The following is a 19,872-nucleotide window of genomic DNA, read 5'->3' on the forward strand; positions in this document are numbered from 1 at the left end:
AGAGTCCGCAGCAGCGACTGCTGGCTTTCAGGATAACGATACAGTAATGGAAGGCCATTAAAAGATCATAACAACTTAAATGATGAGGTCTCTATTGTTGCTCTGGCCTAAACCTCCTGCAATCAAACCACCGTTTACACTCAATATAAAAGGGGACAGGTTGGGAGGTAAAGTTACTCCTTCTCATTATGGCGACATCCACAGAGCATCAGAAAATCCCCGTGTTGGTCAAATAGACAGTCTACAGTAGGCCAAGTAGGCGATGGTGAGCTGGAGACAGAGAGAAAATCAGGTCTTAGACAAGAGTGCAGCTCATGAAAAACGACAATATGTGATTTATGTCAGCAGTGAGAAGAGTGGTAATTGGGAGTAAAGCTCCACAATGCTTTTAGTTAATGACAAGTCAACTAGTGAAAGATGTCTGCACCACCACCACTCCTTATTATGGATGCTGGTTAACAGTGAGAAGAGGGCTATGCTGGTGAGCACTCATCAGGTAATGAATGAACTGCCATGCTGAGAAAGGATGGAGGCCAGGGCAGCTACAGAGCAGATACAATGTGAAGCCCTATTCAGGTCCTTAATCGTCATCAGGACAGTACATTAAAGGAAGCTGCCAAAAATTGTATGATAATGTTGGCTGGGGAACAGATTTTAGCACATGGCATAAAAAATGAGTGTCTGCAATACAGCGGTACCCTTGTTCTCTGCTGTTGTTTTGTTTACCAGTTGTTTTATTTCTATGCATACAGTACATTGGAAATATATATTTCAACAATAATGTCTCATAGAAGCTATAGAAATTCAATAAAACACAGAGCTGCCTGTGTGACTAAGAGTTCTCAAGACAACTGAGTAAAGAAATGACTGCTTCATCTGAGAAAATGAATGAGCAACACATCTGATCTCACCGCACTCCTCATCAGCCATCAACAAGCAGAGACAGATGAGTCAAATCACCACAGGAGAGTTGAAATCAATATTATTACTAGCTTTCATCATGAGACAACCGCTGGCATGACTCTGTTTGTTATTAGGATAAGTAAGAACTATGCCCTTCATAAACCAATCTACCCCAGTTCCTCCTAATCTGAGGGAGAATACTGATGAATTTTGTTCCATGCAGTCTCTGATGTGTTTGGCAACAAATTACGCAAACAGTGTTCATTTGCAGACAGCGAGATGTGCCTCATGTCCTATAATGTATGAAGTGACATAAATCAAGACAAGCTGGCAGACAGTGTTTGATAAAAACTAATTAAGCATTTATGCTCTGGGTTAAAGGGGTCTTGGTGTTACTTAAACAAAATCATTACTCATGACGTGAATGTCAGCGAAAGATATACATACGGAGGCAGAAGTGAGCTAATGCTGACATTTTTGTTGAAACATAGAGGACAATGAAGACTTAAAAGTGGAGGTGTTTAATCTACTATCTTGTACCATCAAGTTAAAGTCTCCCTCCCCTCAAAAATATGTTCCCCCTACTATAACTTAAGTTGAATGTTTAACCTTCACTGTGCAGAGTGGTGTGCGTGCAGAGTTTGACACTAGCATTCATCTGCTGAAAGTGGAAATTGTTTAAGGCATGTACCCCACAATCATGATTTGTGACATCACAACTAGTTTGGAGCCAAACATGGTCCAGTGAGCAACTTGCACAGGTGTGGCGTGGAAACTTGAACCCAGCAGTGCAAATACACTAAGAATGGTCTTTACATTAGAGTAGACTAGATCTTGTCTCCAGTAGCTAAGAAATTAAAAATATTTGCATATTTATAGATTCTGGAATTTTTTGTGAGGTAGAAAGAGACAATGTGTTTTAAGAATTTCTAAGATAATTATTATGTCTTAAAACTTAAAAAAGAAAAAAAATGAGGGCATCTTTAATTATCCTGATTCTCTTGTTGAGAATAGTGAATGTGTGATCTCATGCTTTGTAAACTATAGTGTGTAGATTTTTCTTCAGTCCTGCTGACTGTTCCTCTATTTATTGATCAGTTGTGAATTGTCACTTAAATGGATGCTCAGTGGACACTGAATGTCTGTCTGGTCAATTAGTGTGCATGCAAAGTTGTTGTCCAAGCACATATTTTCATTTAAATTTAGTTCAGATTTAATTCAGATGAAGTTCATACGCCACCTCAGTTCAGCAGTCATATTACAGTAAAACACTAACAAACACAAGTGAGGATATGCAATGATAGCCTATATGAATCTTCATATTACAGAATTTGCAAAGCTTATAGTTTAATGTGTGTGTTAAAAAAGTGTAACAACGCTTACCAAACCACGATCAATAGTTTACCGTGTCATAACAGGAATCAAGCACAGTCAAGGCTGAATACATCACATCAAACAATTGAGTTGATGTCGAATGAGATGTCCCCATCCCACCACAACTGTATTGAAACCGCTCAAGCTTGCAAAACATACTGAGAGAGGACAGAGAAAGAGGAGGTTTAGGGTGCTCGGAGCATGCCTGTGGCAAACCTCCGTCAGATATTGTTTGTGTTTAGCGCTGGGCCCCATGAAGAATTGATGAAGCTCTCTGGAATGGTGCTATCATCAGGGCAGGAAAGAATCAGAGCATGGCAAAACTGCATCTCTGCATCTCTGCCTCCCCTGTGCAAACCTCCACCATTTATGAGACCCCCCATCCATTAGCTCCAGCCACAGGGCCACTCCTGCACACATTTGTGGTCACTGTGGGGAGAGGGTGAGTGTGTGAGAAGAAGGAAGAAAGAAACAGTGGGCAAAACAAATAAAAAAATAAGTAGGAGGAGGCAATGAGGATGATCATATGTCCTAAAAAATAATTTAATGTAAAATATACTAAGTCTTTCAAGACTCAGTCAGTCAAGCTGTAAGATGACTGGCTGAAAACAATTTGCTGCATATTTACGTATGCACTGTGGCAGGAGTGTAGTCTCTCACGCAGTAGGTCCATTAGTACTAGTGGTTTGTTTGAAGCCTAAGGCACTCGCCAAATGCTTGAAGGGAAAAGTGTATGTTTTAAATGTGTGTGTGTGTGTGTGTGTGTGTGTGTGTGTGTGTGTGTGTGTGTGTGTGTGTGTGTGTCTGTGTGTGTAAACGGTGGAACATGGAACAATAGCAGAATCATTTTTTAAAAAGCTAGATAATGGCAGTAGGTAGAGAGGTACAAAGCATGAGAGAAACAACAGAGAAAGGGCATTGTGTTGGTAGAAGACGAACACACACACACACACACATGTGCATACACACACTCACAAAGATGATCTTCTTACACAGCCTTGGCTGTCTGTAGGCTAACCACAATCCTGCTCCCTGCAGTGCTGACCGCAAAGCAGTCAACAGAGGCACACTGGGCCTTATCCTGCATGACACGCTGGTCGATAATCATGCACACCACCGCATAGCACAACACCACTGTAACTGCGATACCTGGGACTGCCTGCCTGCCTACATAAACAAACACGCCTGGATGGAGCCATGCTCACACTAACAGTAATTCATTGTGTGGAAATAAAGATTTTCTAAGCATATTGAATATTTGATTTGTACTTACTGTTGTAAGAGTATGTAGAGTACATGTGAGATTAAAGTGGTTGTAAGACAAACCCTCATGACTGCGTTGAAATTCAAGTTGTGAATGAAAACAAAGGAAAGTCTGGACAAAATTAACTGATCATTTTTTATACCCTGAATGACTCAGTGGTAATAAAGGCCTCTACAGAAACATGTTTGGGCAATAAATTATTTGCTTAAATTAAGTTTGAAAACCCAACAAAAATACACTGAGCTGATAGACATTTGGGTGGATGTCTTGAATTAAAGTCTACAGTGGTTTTACTAATGTATTAATGTCAACTGGTTTACCATTAAAGATGCACTGTTATACACACTCCAACCAAAAGGGGTTAGTTATTTTAAAATATAACAGTGAACAAACAAGTGTATATTAAGTTAAGCTACAGCAAATGAGGTAAATAGTCACTCTTCATATGATTGTGACTCCATGTGACGACCCAGAATCTCTCCGATGCCCAACAACAATGCAGAACATACATGAGTACATACTACCCATATCACTTGATGATGCAAGCAGCATTCATTATTAAGTAGCTGTTCACTCATATATTTTGCTAGCTTAACAAAACAGATAAAGGACAACACCAAGCATGTGATGGAAGCAAAGAAGAACAACTCTAGCAAACTGTCTCCACCTTTCTCTGCTGCAATACTGTGAAATGCAACCTGTCCCATCCTCAGTTTTACCACCCCAATAAAATGGCTGATGGATTACCAACAACCAACCTTGCACTGCTCACAGCAACACAACATCACAACATCAATGACAAGCTGTCACATAAAGCTGCTGATGTAGCCCTTACAGAAGTCCTACATCTGTGTGCACCACCACATTTGCACCATCAGTCCATTCCCAGTAAAAACTTTTTTCCCCCTACAAAACTTCAATTTAGTCTTCTTTTTTGTCTGATATTATTATATTCAATTTTAAAAGTGACATATAATATTTGTGATCATTGCTCACCTTTGTTAAAGTTTACTCTTTGGGACATAATACTCTTTCGCTCACTAACATGTAGGTTATAGAAAAACTTAGTGAAGTGCATAAATGGGTTGGGTTTTATTAAATAATGGTGCAGTGCCCTTAAACAAGACAACTCTTGCAGCAGTGAAGCCACTCAGGCCTGTTATACAGTAGCAGAATGTGGTTATAATGGAAAGCTTCCAGATGCAAAAATGATGCAGAGTTGTTGTTTTTTTTGTTTATATTCATCAGAGAAAGTAAAACAAATTTCAAAAAAATAAAAAACATTAAAAAGAATTCAATAATCTGAGTGCATTTTGCCTTTGTGAGTGTTATTTGTGTTTCTCTGGGTTAACACTGTTCCTGTGTGTGCTGGATGTGGACAGAGACAAGATGCAGGAAACTCAAAAAACTAATTTAGAAACTCAACAGCCCCACCTGCTGTTCTGTATATGCACTGTTGTTAGGGTTCAAGTTTGTGCCACAAGTTGAACTCACATCATGCATGACATCAACATCTGCGTGAAAGAGCAGGTGGCTTTCAAAATGTATAATAGTTTCAAAGCAAGAAAATAATTAAATCACCATTTTTATTCTATTCAACAGACCTACAATTAATCTAGTCAATAAAAGGAGACTTAGTTTTATACATCCTAATCTCCCAGCTAGTTGAAATCACCCCAACATGTTCAAGCACCTGGAACTGATGTGGTTAAAAAGGTCTTTGACAGAGCTTGGTGGCAGATTCAGTTATCAGCAAAACCAGTGAAGTTTTAATATGACTTATTAAATAGATGATCAATGCATATGAAATCTCAGCACTATTACCGTGTTTTCATTACAAACCATTTCATTAAAAATATGATTACTGTATTACAGTAGTTAGACACAGAAGTGGAAAACAAGTTCAATAGAGAAACATAAATCTCATGATACATTTCTATCAGTACATCAAGCCACAGGGTAGTTTTACCTTTATATCCTTTTTAATCAAACAAGCAAACACACACAAAGGGGAGTATGTTCTGGCACACACTAACTCCCATTGAGCAAAAATATACTAAACTTGCACACACCTACACGCATGCCCACACACAAAGTCCAAAAATCCATTTGAACCCTTTGAACAGAAACAACAAAGCAAAGAAGTGAGCTGGTCCAGACTGAGTGGCCGCATGTGTTGGCCTGCATCTGGGCAGACTTTGACTCCCCTTGTGGCCTGGATCAAGAGGAGTGAAGCCAAGCAGAATCTCTGTCCTCTGTCAGTTGGGTGAAACCACTTAGCAAATTAGCAGTATTCCCTTTCTGGCTTTACAACACACACATGGATAGACACATGCAGGTATGTGCACGAGTAGACACATCATGCACACATACGCACAAATGAGCTGCATGGGGTGGTAAAAGACTAGGTCACAAGAGACTATCAGAACTAGGAACATGTAGATGCTGGAGAGAGAAAGAGTGAAAGGAAAAGGGGGGAGTGAGAAAGAAAAAGAGAACACGAGGGAGTTGAGAGGAGAGGGGTAGATGGTGACACAGGCAGAAGGGAAGGATTTAGGAGGTGAAAAAACTGATGTGACAGCATGAAGTGAGAGGAGAGGGGAGGAGAGTAGAATAGAGGACGAGAGTAGAGTAGGAGAGGAGAAGAGAGGAGAGGAGAGGAGAGGAGAGGAGAGGTGCAGATAGTCAGAAGGTGTAAGAAAAGAAATCCAGGAACATTGAGGCAACAGAAGAGGACCCTGTGGAGAAAACTGCCTTGAGCAAAATCCAATCTGTTGAAGGGCCCATGTGGGGGAAAGAGAGAGGAACAGGACGAAGAGGGAATGGTCTATGGCATGCATCCCTCTTATAGGGCTCACCTCCAATTTAAATGCAGAAAGACACACATTTGTGTCATGTATTCAAAATCCTACGATCTAATACCACTACATACTTAAAAAGTCAGTTAAGTATTCAGGCATCAAGGCACATTTTAAAATAATCAAATAAACACAAACATGGGCATGATTGCATGTGTGACATCAGTGCTAATCAAATATTTATGATGGGGAAAATCAACACAAATATGCATAAAAGACATGTGTATGTGTGTGTCCCATCATCCCAGTGTCCAGGGAATTCCATTGGGGACCAACAGACACATGAGGATCAAATTGATTAAGGCTGGTGTTCTTAGCAGTAATACTAAGGATTAGGACAGCTAATAAATGTTTCATTTGAAGCCAGACGTAGATCAAACGTGAGAAAGACTCATGGCTCGTTCTCTGGGGTTAGCGTGATTCTGCTCTATCCTTTTCCACCTCCTCCTTATTCTCCTCCCTCAGCTGTTGGTTTTCCGCTGTATTATGACAGCCACTACAGATCATCTCACTAGCAACTACAGGCCCTGCCCTTGTGCCTACACATCATTAGCTCTCCATCTGTCAGCTTCCTAACAGGTTCCCACTAATGTGGCCAAGGACGCACTTCATTGCATTCCTATCCAACAGGCAGCAGCAGTCAGTTAAGGGCTACGCACTCTCCTGCTCAATTCAGCTCCCATTTTTTCTTTATTATTTCTTTCCGTTCCCTTTGATCACACATTCTCTTCTGTACTTCATCCTTTTCCTCTTGCATCCTCTTTGCCCATCCTTTCCCTCTCTCTCTACTCTTTCATCCACTTTTAACCTTTCCACTCCACTCCTCTCAACCCCTTCTTCATTCTTCTCCTCAGACTTGTTCCCTAAAGTATCTGGTGAGATTCAGGGCTGGTGCCAATGGTCAACAGGGGATTAGCAAGAATGGAGGATGAAGAATGTGTGAAAACGAGTTAAGTCACACAGTCTGCCGGCCAGAGGCCCACACACACACACACACACACACACATACACACACACACACACACACACACACACACACACACACACATAAATGCAAGCATAGACCCGCACATGTGCACAAACTCGAGCAACCAGGCAAAAACTCCTCTGGTCTCACATGTTTATCTCTCAGCAGACATGTGTTTCATGTAACATGATCTGCAAGCTTAGGTATAAAATAAAATAAAATAAAATAAAATAAAATGTGTGTCTGAATGCACAGAAATATGTAGCAGTTCCTAATGGCAATGACGGTGACACCGGCCCTGGCAAATGGGCTGTGTGGCTGCGTGTGTAACTCTATCTGTGGAGGGGGAATACAGCAGTGGTTGGGTAATGGAAAGGTCATTTAGCCAATCCCCCAGGTAGGGGGGCTGGTCTGACACGGCTCGTTTGTCACAGTTCAATAACTGCCACTCCTGGGAGTGTGAGGGAGAGAGAGCGGGCAATGGATAGGAAACTGTAGTGTGTGTGTGTGTGTTCTGCAACCCTAGTGTGTGATAGTGTGTTCAGGCCTTGGCTGCACAGCTGATTCCCAGAGCTTGTCCCTCCATTACAGGCCTCAAATGGGGTCACAGCGAAGGCCAAGCACCATGGATTCAGTCATTTCGATGTGAAAACTTGTAAGACCAGTCATCTCTGGCCTGGGAAGATTACTGACGCTCTAACTGGTAGATGTTTGGTTTTCCAAGTGGGTTACACTCTCTTGAACCAAAAGATGGCCACTTCAGAATGATGGCGAGCTATAATCCCTGGTTCAAGATTAAGAAGTAAAAGTTTAATTTGGTCAAACGGTGCTCAGTTGTACAATATATGAAAAAGACATGAAAAAAACTTTAAAATAATAACACATAATGTAAAATAGCCAAATAATATAATATATATATATATAATTTATGCAGGAAAATGTATGGAATTAAATTTGAAATGTGTTTCTCTGTTTGAAATATTTCACTTTAAACCCATAAAATCTGCATCTACCACACAGGAATCTGACATGTTATATACTTATTATACAGTGCTGTCCAATCCATTAATCAATCAATCTGGCTGGTGCAATACATGCATGACTGCATGTAAGTGGTTCACAATCAAATAGTAGAAACACAAATATAAAACAACATAAAATAACATGCAAATATAAAACAAATAGTTACTCAATTATTCTCAGTAAGCTGTATTGATTTGTACTGTCCCTTTGACATGCCGTTAGGTGTGCAACAGAATGATCCCCCAGCTTTGTGAGGGAGCCAAAGATTTTCACACATCTCATTGAGCGACTAGTGAGAGACATAGTCTGTTCTTCTCCTCACTTTGAAAATCAATAATAAGCTTCTGTGTGCTCAATCACGTGTCTCCATGTCCTCCCTGAGAAATGCCTGAGGCACATATTGTATAATCTCAGCTGGACTGAGAGATTTTGGATTTTATGTCCTGAGCCCCTGCTGTGATTTAAGAACTACTATGTGTAATGGGATAGTTCAATCCCTTATAATACTTTTTGTTAAAACATCTTAGACAGGTCTGTGTCGCCCCCTTCTGGTAATCACAGGAACACATGCAAAACAACTGGTGGAAGAAATTTTTTGTCCCATAATTTCTCTACATCAAAACAACTTAACCAGTGACATTACAAGAATGATTAAATAAATAAAAAACTACCAGAAGCAAACATATAGTTAATATGACAAATACAATACAATGGGTGCCTTAGCTAATTAATTAAGTGTATTAAGATATTTGTGTTGACATATGTGTATGTAAATGTTTATTAATTTGAATAATATAAGATGACAATGATGACAAATTTAAACCCAACTACAAGTCTAACCAGAAACTGGTAAACCTTCAGCTGTCAGTCCCAGTATCATATCAAAAGCTGACTGAAACCACACTGTATATCTGTGTGTGTGTCAATGTAAATGACCAAACCAACAGTTTATTCACCAGTCCTGCACCTAAAAGATCATCAGCAATCACACACATTATATAAGCATACATATTCAAATGATGTAATAACATTTTTTATCATCTTCAAACAATATGTTAGGTGTTAACCAACATATGACAATGAAAGAGACCTGTCTCACGCAGGGCTGAGCTGACTGTGGTCAGTGACATCATGGGGCACGAGCTCTTCCTCATTCAAAATGACTCACTGGTGCTGGGAGCAGTCACAGCTTTAAACACAGTTTAGTTGGTCAAGTATCTTAAGACTTTTGATAACTTTATTTAAGTTGTTGATAGGAGTTTATTTTTTAAGAAAAGCTGTGAGGTACAAGTTCACACTGAGGAAAGCGACTACATTTCAAGGAAGTAACAGAGATGACTCCTTTGATGTTTAAGAATGCTTTCTGGGTAAGTTCCTTTTTATCTCAATGTGGTCTTGTGCTTTGGTTAAGCTGATCGTGTTGAGAGAGAGCATGGGTCATCATGCATTAATTTATCATGTTTTTTATGTTAAATCCACATGCCGAGTAAGCTACAATTTAACTTCTTTATTATTCAGATCTTTAAAAGTACCTGCAAAGCAAAACAAAACTTAGATTTTTATGGTATGCGATAGAAACTGTCATTGGTATACTGTATAAAGTACATTATTGTCTCATAACTAAGAAAGTATTGGTGAGTTGTACATCAAAAACCCTACAAATAGTTCTTAGTCTGTGTTTCACGTCCTTCATCAGCCATAATGTGCTTAAGCCTTATTTGACTCTTTAGATAAGAAGCAGTTTGATGAAGTACTGAGAATGTGTTCATGTCAGATATATACTACAAGTGCTAGTTCTGCATTTTCACCACATAGTGACTTCCAGGGTTGACTAAAGGAACATGTTGCAATAACTGTTAAACATTTCTGCAATTTTTCTCTGTCTTCTCCATAGGGGACGGATTTTACTTGTCATGCTGGGTATGACACTGTGATCCAGAGGTTACGAGATGGAAGGCAAATATGCAAAGATATGGAGGAACTTTTAAAGATGAGGTAGCTTCAACCAAAAGCGACCATTAATACGGAAATAGCTATGAAATCCTTGAAACTGCCACCTGACTTATTTCAGTGATTGTCGTGTAATTAACACTATGACACAATAAGATAAATCTAAATCTAACTAAATATAGCTACAACAAACAATTCACTATACAATTGTGGCTTTGTCATTATCGTATGACAACATGCATTTTAATTGCAACCCCCAATAACCCCCAACAACATGAAGCCTGGGTGATAATATGTTCAAGTGAACTTCTGTAAAAATATATACTAGTAGTAATTTGATTTAACAAGTCTCATCACTCTTGTCATCACAGTAGATTAACAACTTAACTGATTTTTGACAGATTCTTGAAATTAAGGTTTAGTGTGTTAGGCAATTTCTTTTATTCCTGAAGTGCAGAATGACTTTAAAATGTGCCGACATGTATAAGATGGTGTGTCTCTGAGGTATAAATATTCAGCATCAACATAAACACTGAATACTATATAAAGAATATAGTAAATGATAAAAGTAGGTGCATACAAGGTAAACCTTGGGTTGTAACCAAATCTCTCTCAAAAGAATCTCACAGAAATAACATTGACTTGTTATTAGTACCAAATTACATAACATAACACATTAAGTGGTTCTTGTTGTTAAATGGTGATGCTCTGGCTGAGTTTCTTAGTGCTACAGAGTCAATGCATAACATGTCCCTTTTGTTAGAAGACAAATATGACACACAAATCATGAATGTTGTATCTGTCTGTTCATAATGCACAGAGCACTAGCAGAGGAGAAGTATGGGAAGGAACTGGTGACTATTGCTCGTAAGGCTGGAGGACACTCAGAGATCAGGTAAATAAACTGTCACCATATATTCAGTATTATTTACCATGTCAACATAAGTATATGGAATATAGATTAATTGTTGCTTGGAAAAACTGCACATGTATACTTTTTTCCCCAAAACATAAGGTCAATTCGGGACACTTTTAATGCTATTTGAGATGACCCGCAACATGAAGTATAAAAAAATCAGTCAAGCACCTATGAGTCATACTGGTTTTACACAACGCACACTGTCTGTGTCTGAGTGAAAAAATAGATACTCTGCATGTCTCTCTGTGTGTGTAACTGCAGCAGGCAACCCCTCTCTCACTACACAGTAGGTCATTGTTTGTTGCCAGTTTCCTGTTCTGTTTGTCATCTGCATCCACAGAACTGACTATACTCTAAAAGGCCTAACTGCAACTCCTTGCCATAGGGGGACATTATGGGAAATTAAAACTAAAAAGCTTTCTAGAGTTTTATGTGATATTTTTTTTAAAGAAAGACAGGGTGTGAAAACAAGACGTGAACATTTTAGAAAAAGTTATATGTGTTAAAAATAACATGACCTTATGGTAACACCATTTAGTGTTATTGCAATGTTAAAAGTTTGGTGTAAGTGTGAAAAGGTCTGGATGTTAATAGGTTTTAATCTCCTTGCTGTCTAATATTAAGTGGGCCAAGTTAATGAGCAACAATAGTTCTCATAGTGGTGCATTGTTGACACTTTGCTTAGTCCACCAGCAGTTACACAGTTGCGGTCACAAGTTGCACTGAGCTGCTTTGACTGAATGTTCTTAGGAAGAAATAGGAAGGAACACATTGGTCAAAAATAGCACGGTGAGAAACAACCCTTCATGAACTTACCATTAGGTTGTATTTATACAGTTGATAGCTACTTTGATAGATAGATAGATAGATAGATAGATAGATAGATAGATAGATAGATAGATAGATAGATAGATAGATAGATAGATAGATAGATTTGATTTCAAACATGTTAAGGAATAAAAAATAAAAAATAAAAAAACAAAATAAGAATGACCTATCCAAATTTACAGCAAACTCTCAATACACAACATATTTCAACATATGTCATACCCAAAAAGGAGAAGGAAGAAGTGAATACTTATCAACTCCTAATCTTAACGTTAATTTAATGTTAAGATGAATACTGCAATTTTCTGTCCTCGAGTTCACTATGAGAATAAAACAAACAAAACAACATTAGTCAAAAACAACATACGTATCATGTCATACCCTGTCTTACAATGATCATCCATCTCATATACATTCAATATGTTGTTTTAGAGATGTAGAAGACTGTTTTGTTAATTTCATTAATAGAATATGTTTGTTTTTTTTATTTAGTTGCAGATTAATGTAATGCTTTTTTTTCTTTTGTTGGTGTTGGTCCTGGTTTGGCTAAGGGAATTGCAAAGACTATTAATAGAGATGATGTGGAAAGTTAAGCTATAAATATAAATAAACCAATGTTTATAAGAAGAAGAGATGAAAAAGAAAGAAATGGAATTGATATGGTTATAGTTCAAATTATTATTGAGTGTGTGTGAAACATTTTTTGCATATTTGTAATGAGTCTTTAAAAACTGGTGTATTTCAAAGTAACATAAACAGTGTACATATTACAGACCTCTAGCCTTACTTCCACAATATTACATAAAAGATTAGATGAATTCATTGCAAAATATAATGTAATAGGATAGCTTTGTTAGCACTCAGGAATTTGTAGAGGAAATGACAACTGCAATAGCAAATAGAGAATATGCAGTGGAGGTATTCCTAGATCTCAAAAAAGTATTTGATACTGATAATGACTTTGATAATGACTTATTACTGACAAATTACAACAAGAAGAGAAAAGGAGAATAGGTATCAATACGTTTAAATAAGTAGATTGGGACCATTGTTGTTTACAGAATAGAATAGAATAGAATAGAATAGAATAGAATAGAATAGAATAGAATAGAATAAAACTTTATTGTCCACTTTATGTACATACATGATAAATTAAAGGTTTCCAAAAATATTAAGATCTATATTATTTGCAGATGATTCAAATGCATTTTGTTGTGGAACAACGTTTAGATACATTGGGGAAAAAATTGGATCTAATGGATGTTCTAATGAACTAACACTGTAAAGTGAAATCATTTTACTCAAATAAGAGACTCATGATAAATGAAGTAGAAATTGAAAAAGTTTTTCTTAGAGTAATAATAGACAATAAATTATGCTGGAAGTCACATACAAGAGTTTTTGTTATTATCATAAGACAACATACATTTTAATTGCAAACCCCAATGACATGAAGCCTGGGTAATAATATGTTAAAGTGAACTCCTGAAAAAATATTTCAATCGATTGTCATCACAGTAATAATTCAACTGATTTTTGACAGATTCCTAAATTAAGGTTTAGTGTGTTTGGCAATTTCTTGTATTCCTGAAGTGCAGATTGACTATAATATATGATCCAGAATAGCAACCGACACGTTGATGTGTGATGGTGTGTCTCTGAGGTGCAAAAATTCAACATCCAGCCAAAATATCAAATGCAATTGCAATATTATATAAATTCAAAGGTCTTTTATATCAAACTTCATAAGACACCTTGTAAGTGTGAGGAAATACATATAAAAGACTAATCCAATCTCTATCCTTCAGGAAGAGCCATAAGAATTGTAAACACACCCACTCTTTATCAAATTGAATTTAAAGATGTGTTTTGCTTGGAAACAAATTGCAGACTGTCGCTGAATCACCTCCAATTATAACTGTGCATTTTTTTCAGTACCTTAAGAGAATCCCTCGAACAATTAAAAACACGTAAGTTCATCCAATCTTTTTCCCAGTGGAATTATCCTACATAAGCACTTAATACTGCTGCTATTAGTCTTGTTTATGTATTTTTTTCATTTTGCTGTGTTGATACTTCTGGCTGCAGAAATGGAGAACATTGGTAACTTTCACATCCAGCTCTCTGATATATTGAAAGAGGAGGTGAAAAAGATTGAGACATTCAGAGAACGTCAAAAAGAGCAGAGGAAGAAGGTAGCGGGATTTTTTTTTTTGCTTCACAACTGACTCATTCCACACAAACACATAAGTGAGGTTGGATTGCCATGACAATCTTAATGTAAGGTTTGATGGTGTACTAAATTCAGTCAACTTTGTTAAACCCTAATACAGAAGTCTAATAGCTGTAATACAGTCAGCTACCAGTTTAATAGGTACATCAGTACAATTCAATACAACATTAATGCAATAAATCCTCTTTAGCTTACATTACTACCACATCTCCTTTATCTGTACATTATTCAGTTTTCATTGACACTGTGTAAGTGGTGGCTCAACATATTCAGTACATGGAAATATTACATGCAAGATATTTTTCCTTTCCTAGTTTGAAAGCATCATGGATAAGGTTCAGAAGAAAAAGGTTTCTTTGTTCAAGAAAACCATGGAGGTAAGAATAGAACCAGATACATTGTGATTTGATGTAATACTATTAGTACTACTAGTATGCCAATCACTGGTGTGAACAGAAACAGTGCACAGCTCTTCCTGTCCTTGTGCTTTCTGTTTCTCTTTCTCCCAGGCTAAGAGGAACTATGAGCTGAAATGCAAGGAGGCGGATGAGGCCGATCAGGGGTTTGAGAAGTCAGCTGCTGCCACCAAACACCCAGAGAAGGTACAAATATATGTCACTATAGTAATGATGGTAGACCAGTGTGGAGAGGATCTGCATTTAACAGGATTCAAATGCACATTTTTAAAGATATTTTATTTAAACCTTCATCTTTGCATTTAGCCTCACCACAAAAATGACCATCACTTCAATGTAAGCTAAGACTGAGGAGGTCACTCACACCTCATGGGTTTTACAGGATGTACTTTAGATAAAAGTGTATTCTGGTCATCAAATACAAGATCACACCTCATAACAGAGCAACATTAGTGGATGGACCTTCTGTAGCTGTACACTATCTGCAGTATATGTATCTGTCATCTCTTTAAATGTAAATATTGGAAATTCCCCAAATGACTGATTATATCTAATCAGTATGTTCATGAAAAACTTTTCTAAAATGTATTTAAATGTTTAAGTTTAAAGTCTCTCTGGCTCTTGATCAGAGCTTGTCACACCAGTCGTGTAGCTTCCTGTGTGATACAGCATTTTGTTCACAGGCACGTCACAGGGCCAAGCATTGCAGACAGACAGCCAATGACGCAGGTATGACCCACAGTCATGTTTCAGCTGCAAAATGTATATTTATAACCAGCATACAATTGTATCTCTGAGTATTAATATAATATCTCAGCACATTTACCACATTTACTACAGAGATTCTTACTTCTTAGATTAGAAGTACTCAATTTAAGCTGATTTGTAAGTATAACTGTTTAAAATGGTTTTCGAATCTCTCACAGAGAAGCTGTACTTTACCAACATTGTACAACTAGAAAATGTTCGTCAGGACTGGGAAGAAACACACAAAAGCACATGTGAGGTACAGTAGATTACATTCATGTTACTTAACTGTTTCATACCTCACCATTTTATCTGCAAAAGGATTCTAGTCATAACACCCTCCTGCTGCTGACCAATGAAGAAATACACATTAATGTGTATGGAGCAAGCTAAAAATATAATGAACCCACAATGAGGTCGTAATATACTTTGTCAAACTGCCTTGTCAATCTGTTTGTTTTAAAGGTATTCCAACAACTAGAGGGAGATCGCATCAGCATGCTCAGGTGTGCTATGTGGGACCACTGCAATCATTTCTCCATGCAGTGTGTCAAAGACGATGAGGTGCGCTCAGCTCCTCTTTATTTCTGTATAGTTTTAATAACTTCTGTGTACAAAAGCTGAATTTAGGTTAGAAGCATGTTTCATTTTAACACTTGGTTTAAATTCAGCCACATGGTCAGAATAGCTCATTATAGCTCACATCAAGGTCTATTTGGGTTTGGTTTGAGATTATATGCCACATTTTACTACTGAACTAAACAAGAAAGCTGCACAATTCTGATTTCCTCCTCTTGTTAAATCAGCTTTATGAGGAGGTGAGGAAGGTCCTGGAACGGTGTGACATCATCACAGACATCAACTACTTCATAGAGATGAAAACGACAGCACAGAGTCCGCCAGGTGAGAGTGACAATCTCGAAGAGAAAAATGAAAAAAGTGCCACTACAAAAGAACTGGATAAGACAGCAAAACAACTTCTAATCTTTCTATTTCAATGGACCCACAGGCTTCTCAAAAAATTAAAAAAATCTCACTGTTTTCTTCTCATAGACCCCATAGTATTTGAGAGCTACTACCCAAGGGAGACGTCCAGGGACAGCAACGGTCAAGCTCATTTCACAGGAGGAGAGGAAGACATGATGATGAGGAGGTGTGACAAACTAACTAGGGGTGGTGGGAATTGAGAGGAGATTGGTAGTAGTTAGGAGTTTAAGAGAATAACACGAGCAGTGTAAGGTTGTGTTTGTAGTTACAATGAAAAGGCCAGTCCCTCTTAGTGCATCTTTCTTCTGTACATCTTATTAGAATGAACTAGAGGTGTGACATATATTTCACACAGGCAGTGAGTGGGAGCATAGATGGGCTAAAAAAAAATTTGCAGAGGGGGACAAAAAACCAACAGCTCAGTTGTTGTGACAAGGGCTATATATAACTTGAATACATGACCTCTATATCTTTAGAATTATGACTATGATAATTTGATCAAATGTGCAATGCTGCTTAATTATCATTGAGTGGAGAAGTAACAAGCAAAGGCTTTTGATCTAATAAAAACTTAATTATGATAATGATGAATGCTTTCTACCTACATTTTTGGTTCCTTAAGACAATAACCACCTCTTTCTTTAATTTTGACTCAATGAAACAAAATCTAACCACAAGCAGCAGAGAGATTTTTTTGGCCTAGTTTTGTGTTTTCTGGGAGCTACTGTGTGTAACTTAAATATCCCCCTCGAACCTCATAGGCAATCTGATGCCTTTTTGGGAAGTTCTTTGAGGATTAACGGTGACAGTCCTCAAAAGTCACGATCCACGCTGACATCTAATGGCGAATGTGAGTACTGTATATTTATCATTTTATAGATATGTATTCTTGAATGAGAAGAACATTAAGCAAGATCATCAGTATGTTATTAGGTCATCTTACACAGTATGGTGGAGTATAATGACCAGTTCAGCTTTTTAGTTCCTAAATCTTTTTTACAATGAAAATTGTAACTTACACAACAGTGAACACAAGATTTAAAAGCAAAGAAAATGTAGACATGTTGAAATAAAAATCATGACACAGTAGTCAATCTTTCATGATCATTCAAATAGTTTTATAAATAAAGCCAAAAAATGAATTACATGAAATTAAAAAATACATTTTAAAAAATGTATTAAATTAATTTAAATGAAAGAAAATTACACACAATGAAGGTGAGATATTGGTAATAACTCACTATATGTGTGGCAAAAGAGATAACCTTTTGTGGGATTCAATGTTTTATCATTATAAATAAATGAAAACCCATGACTCGTGATTGGAATTGAATGTCACTTGATGTACTGTACTCAACTGTACACTAACGTTTTGCATTTGCAATTGCCTGTTGTAGCGTTTGAAGGTTATGCACCCCTACCAGGCCTCGAACCAGCAGCCTCACTGTCATCAGTTGCACCTGATGAAGACAGCTACATTGTGCATTATCCATACGCTGCACAGGTGATCAATAAGAGTGAATCATTTAGTCACACAGTTATTTACTAAGTATTATTTAGACAAGAAGCCACTTTGATTGTGTTCTACTGAGACATAGTTAGGTTTGATGAGGATGTCAGTCATTTTAAAAAATGGATTGTTGTAACTGTCCATCTGCGACTAACTTTTGTCACCTTTGTTCACATTGACTGGTCAGGAAGAGGATGAACTGGACATAATCAGAGGGGATGTGGTCCAAGTATTGAACCAAGGAGCGGATGGCTGGTGGAGAGTGGAGAAGAACGGGCTGACTGGACTGGTGCCAGGAAACTATCTGGGCAAAAAGTGATTTATTGCACGCACACACACACACACACACACACACACACACACACACACAGAAAAATAGACAAATCCAAACCAAAGACCAATGACAGCACAGATACTTCCTTATCAGGTTTCCTTTAAAAAAAAAAATGATTTTGTTTTCTGAATCTGAAATATCTTCATCAGACATCTCTTATTTATTCACCTAGTAAAAAAAGTATGTCTTAATTGATTTATCACAAAAGGATATTGCAGTGTAACCCCTTCTACCTCATGACTTTAATAGTCTTACCCCCCCAAACAGTACATAGGATGTGAGAATGAAATGCCATCTGGTGTTGATTTGAATGGATTTTTTTTTAATAGCTTCAATTACTTTGTTTTTTCAACTTGAGTCTGAGGAACAAACAAGAAAATGTTTATATTGGTGATATAAGAAAAACTACTCCAGTGCAAGCAAAGGTCTGCATTGCAACAATTACAACACTTTATTATTAATAATCTGAACTTTGATTAACCTCTTAACGCACGCTGTTCCGTTCACGGAACGGGACGGATGTTAGGAGGTAGCCACACGTTCTTCTGAATGTTTTAAACACCAACCCTTAAACATATATATTCATGCCGTACATTGTTGGAAAGCTTAGATTGTCCTGATTCATTCAAGACCACTCACGACTTATATGGTTGCTCACAGCCGTAATAGTATTAGCGATTAGCTCGGCTAGCCCCTGAGCTAAGTAAGAAAAGCTATAATGCTACATACCTTCAAAGTCTTCCCTTTATCCACAACGATCATCTTATGACTCAGGACTTTCTGTACAGCTCGCCAAATATCCATTCTTGTGAAATATGAAATCCGTTTCCATAAAACCGAAATACTTTCCTCAATATGTCCATGTATTTAGTCCAACACGTAACGTAATAACACAAATAACAAACCATATACGGTCCGTTTACGTCATTTCCTGACCTGCGCGTCCATCTCAGAGTACAGGTGACTAGATGTTTACGACCGTGAGCCTCTTCTGCTTCTGACGACACCACACACAAGCCAATTGGTGTTTAGGTTTAGGCAGTACATGTCTCCAAAGCCAATGAGGACATGTGACCGACAACAATGACGACATGGCTTTGATTGACTGCTGTTCTAGCCTATGGAAATATTCGGTGAAATGAAGTTGAGAACCTTTTAGCCAATAGTCTGAGGTTTCCAACGGTGTATGACACTAAGCTATTCAGTTTGGCTGTCCATAAACAAACTCCAAGCGTAACCGGCGTGCGCCCTGTGCGTAAAAGAGTTGAACCATATATCATTACGCACTCGGCATTTTGGTACACGGTTGGTTCTTCTTCGACTTAACATATGACTTATACCAAAATAAACAGACAGATAGATAGATAGATAGATAGATAGATAGATAGATAGATAGATAGATAGATAGTTATGGCCAAACAAAAAAATATGGTTATATGTAATAATAATAATAATAATAATAATATGGCGTCAGCTTTCATTAGAGACCAAGATTTTGATTGTAGGCAAAGGGGATGTGAAGTTATAGGTGTTTGATTGCGGTTATACAGCTTTGGTAA

The 19,872-nt window shown here is 37.6% G+C and overlaps 1 protein-coding gene across 1 annotated transcript; it reads left to right on the forward strand.

The window, feature by feature from the left end:
- Window positions 1–9,563: 9,563 nt before the first annotated feature.
- On the forward strand, window positions 9,564–18,323 carry LOC128359399 (proline-serine-threonine phosphatase-interacting protein 1-like). The gene is made up of 15 exons (XM_053319896.1): window positions 9,564–9,756; window positions 10,284–10,384; window positions 11,160–11,234; window positions 14,022–14,056; window positions 14,175–14,281; window positions 14,634–14,696; window positions 14,829–14,921; window positions 15,419–15,464; window positions 15,662–15,741; window positions 15,948–16,046; window positions 16,289–16,385; window positions 16,536–16,635; window positions 17,231–17,319; window positions 17,867–17,973; window positions 18,167–18,323. The coding sequence occupies exons 1-15, from the start codon at window positions 9,724–9,726 to the stop codon at window positions 18,296–18,298; spliced, it is 1,257 nt and encodes a 418-aa protein (XP_053175871.1). The 5' UTR covers window positions 9,564–9,723; the 3' UTR covers window positions 18,299–18,323.
- Window positions 18,324–19,872: the final 1,549 nt, after the last annotated feature.

This window comes from Scomber japonicus, chromosome 1 (genome assembly GCF_027409825.1).
Source record: "Scomber japonicus isolate fScoJap1 chromosome 1, fScoJap1.pri, whole genome shotgun sequence".
Taxonomy (NCBI): Eukaryota; Metazoa; Chordata; class Actinopteri; order Scombriformes; family Scombridae; genus Scomber; species Scomber japonicus.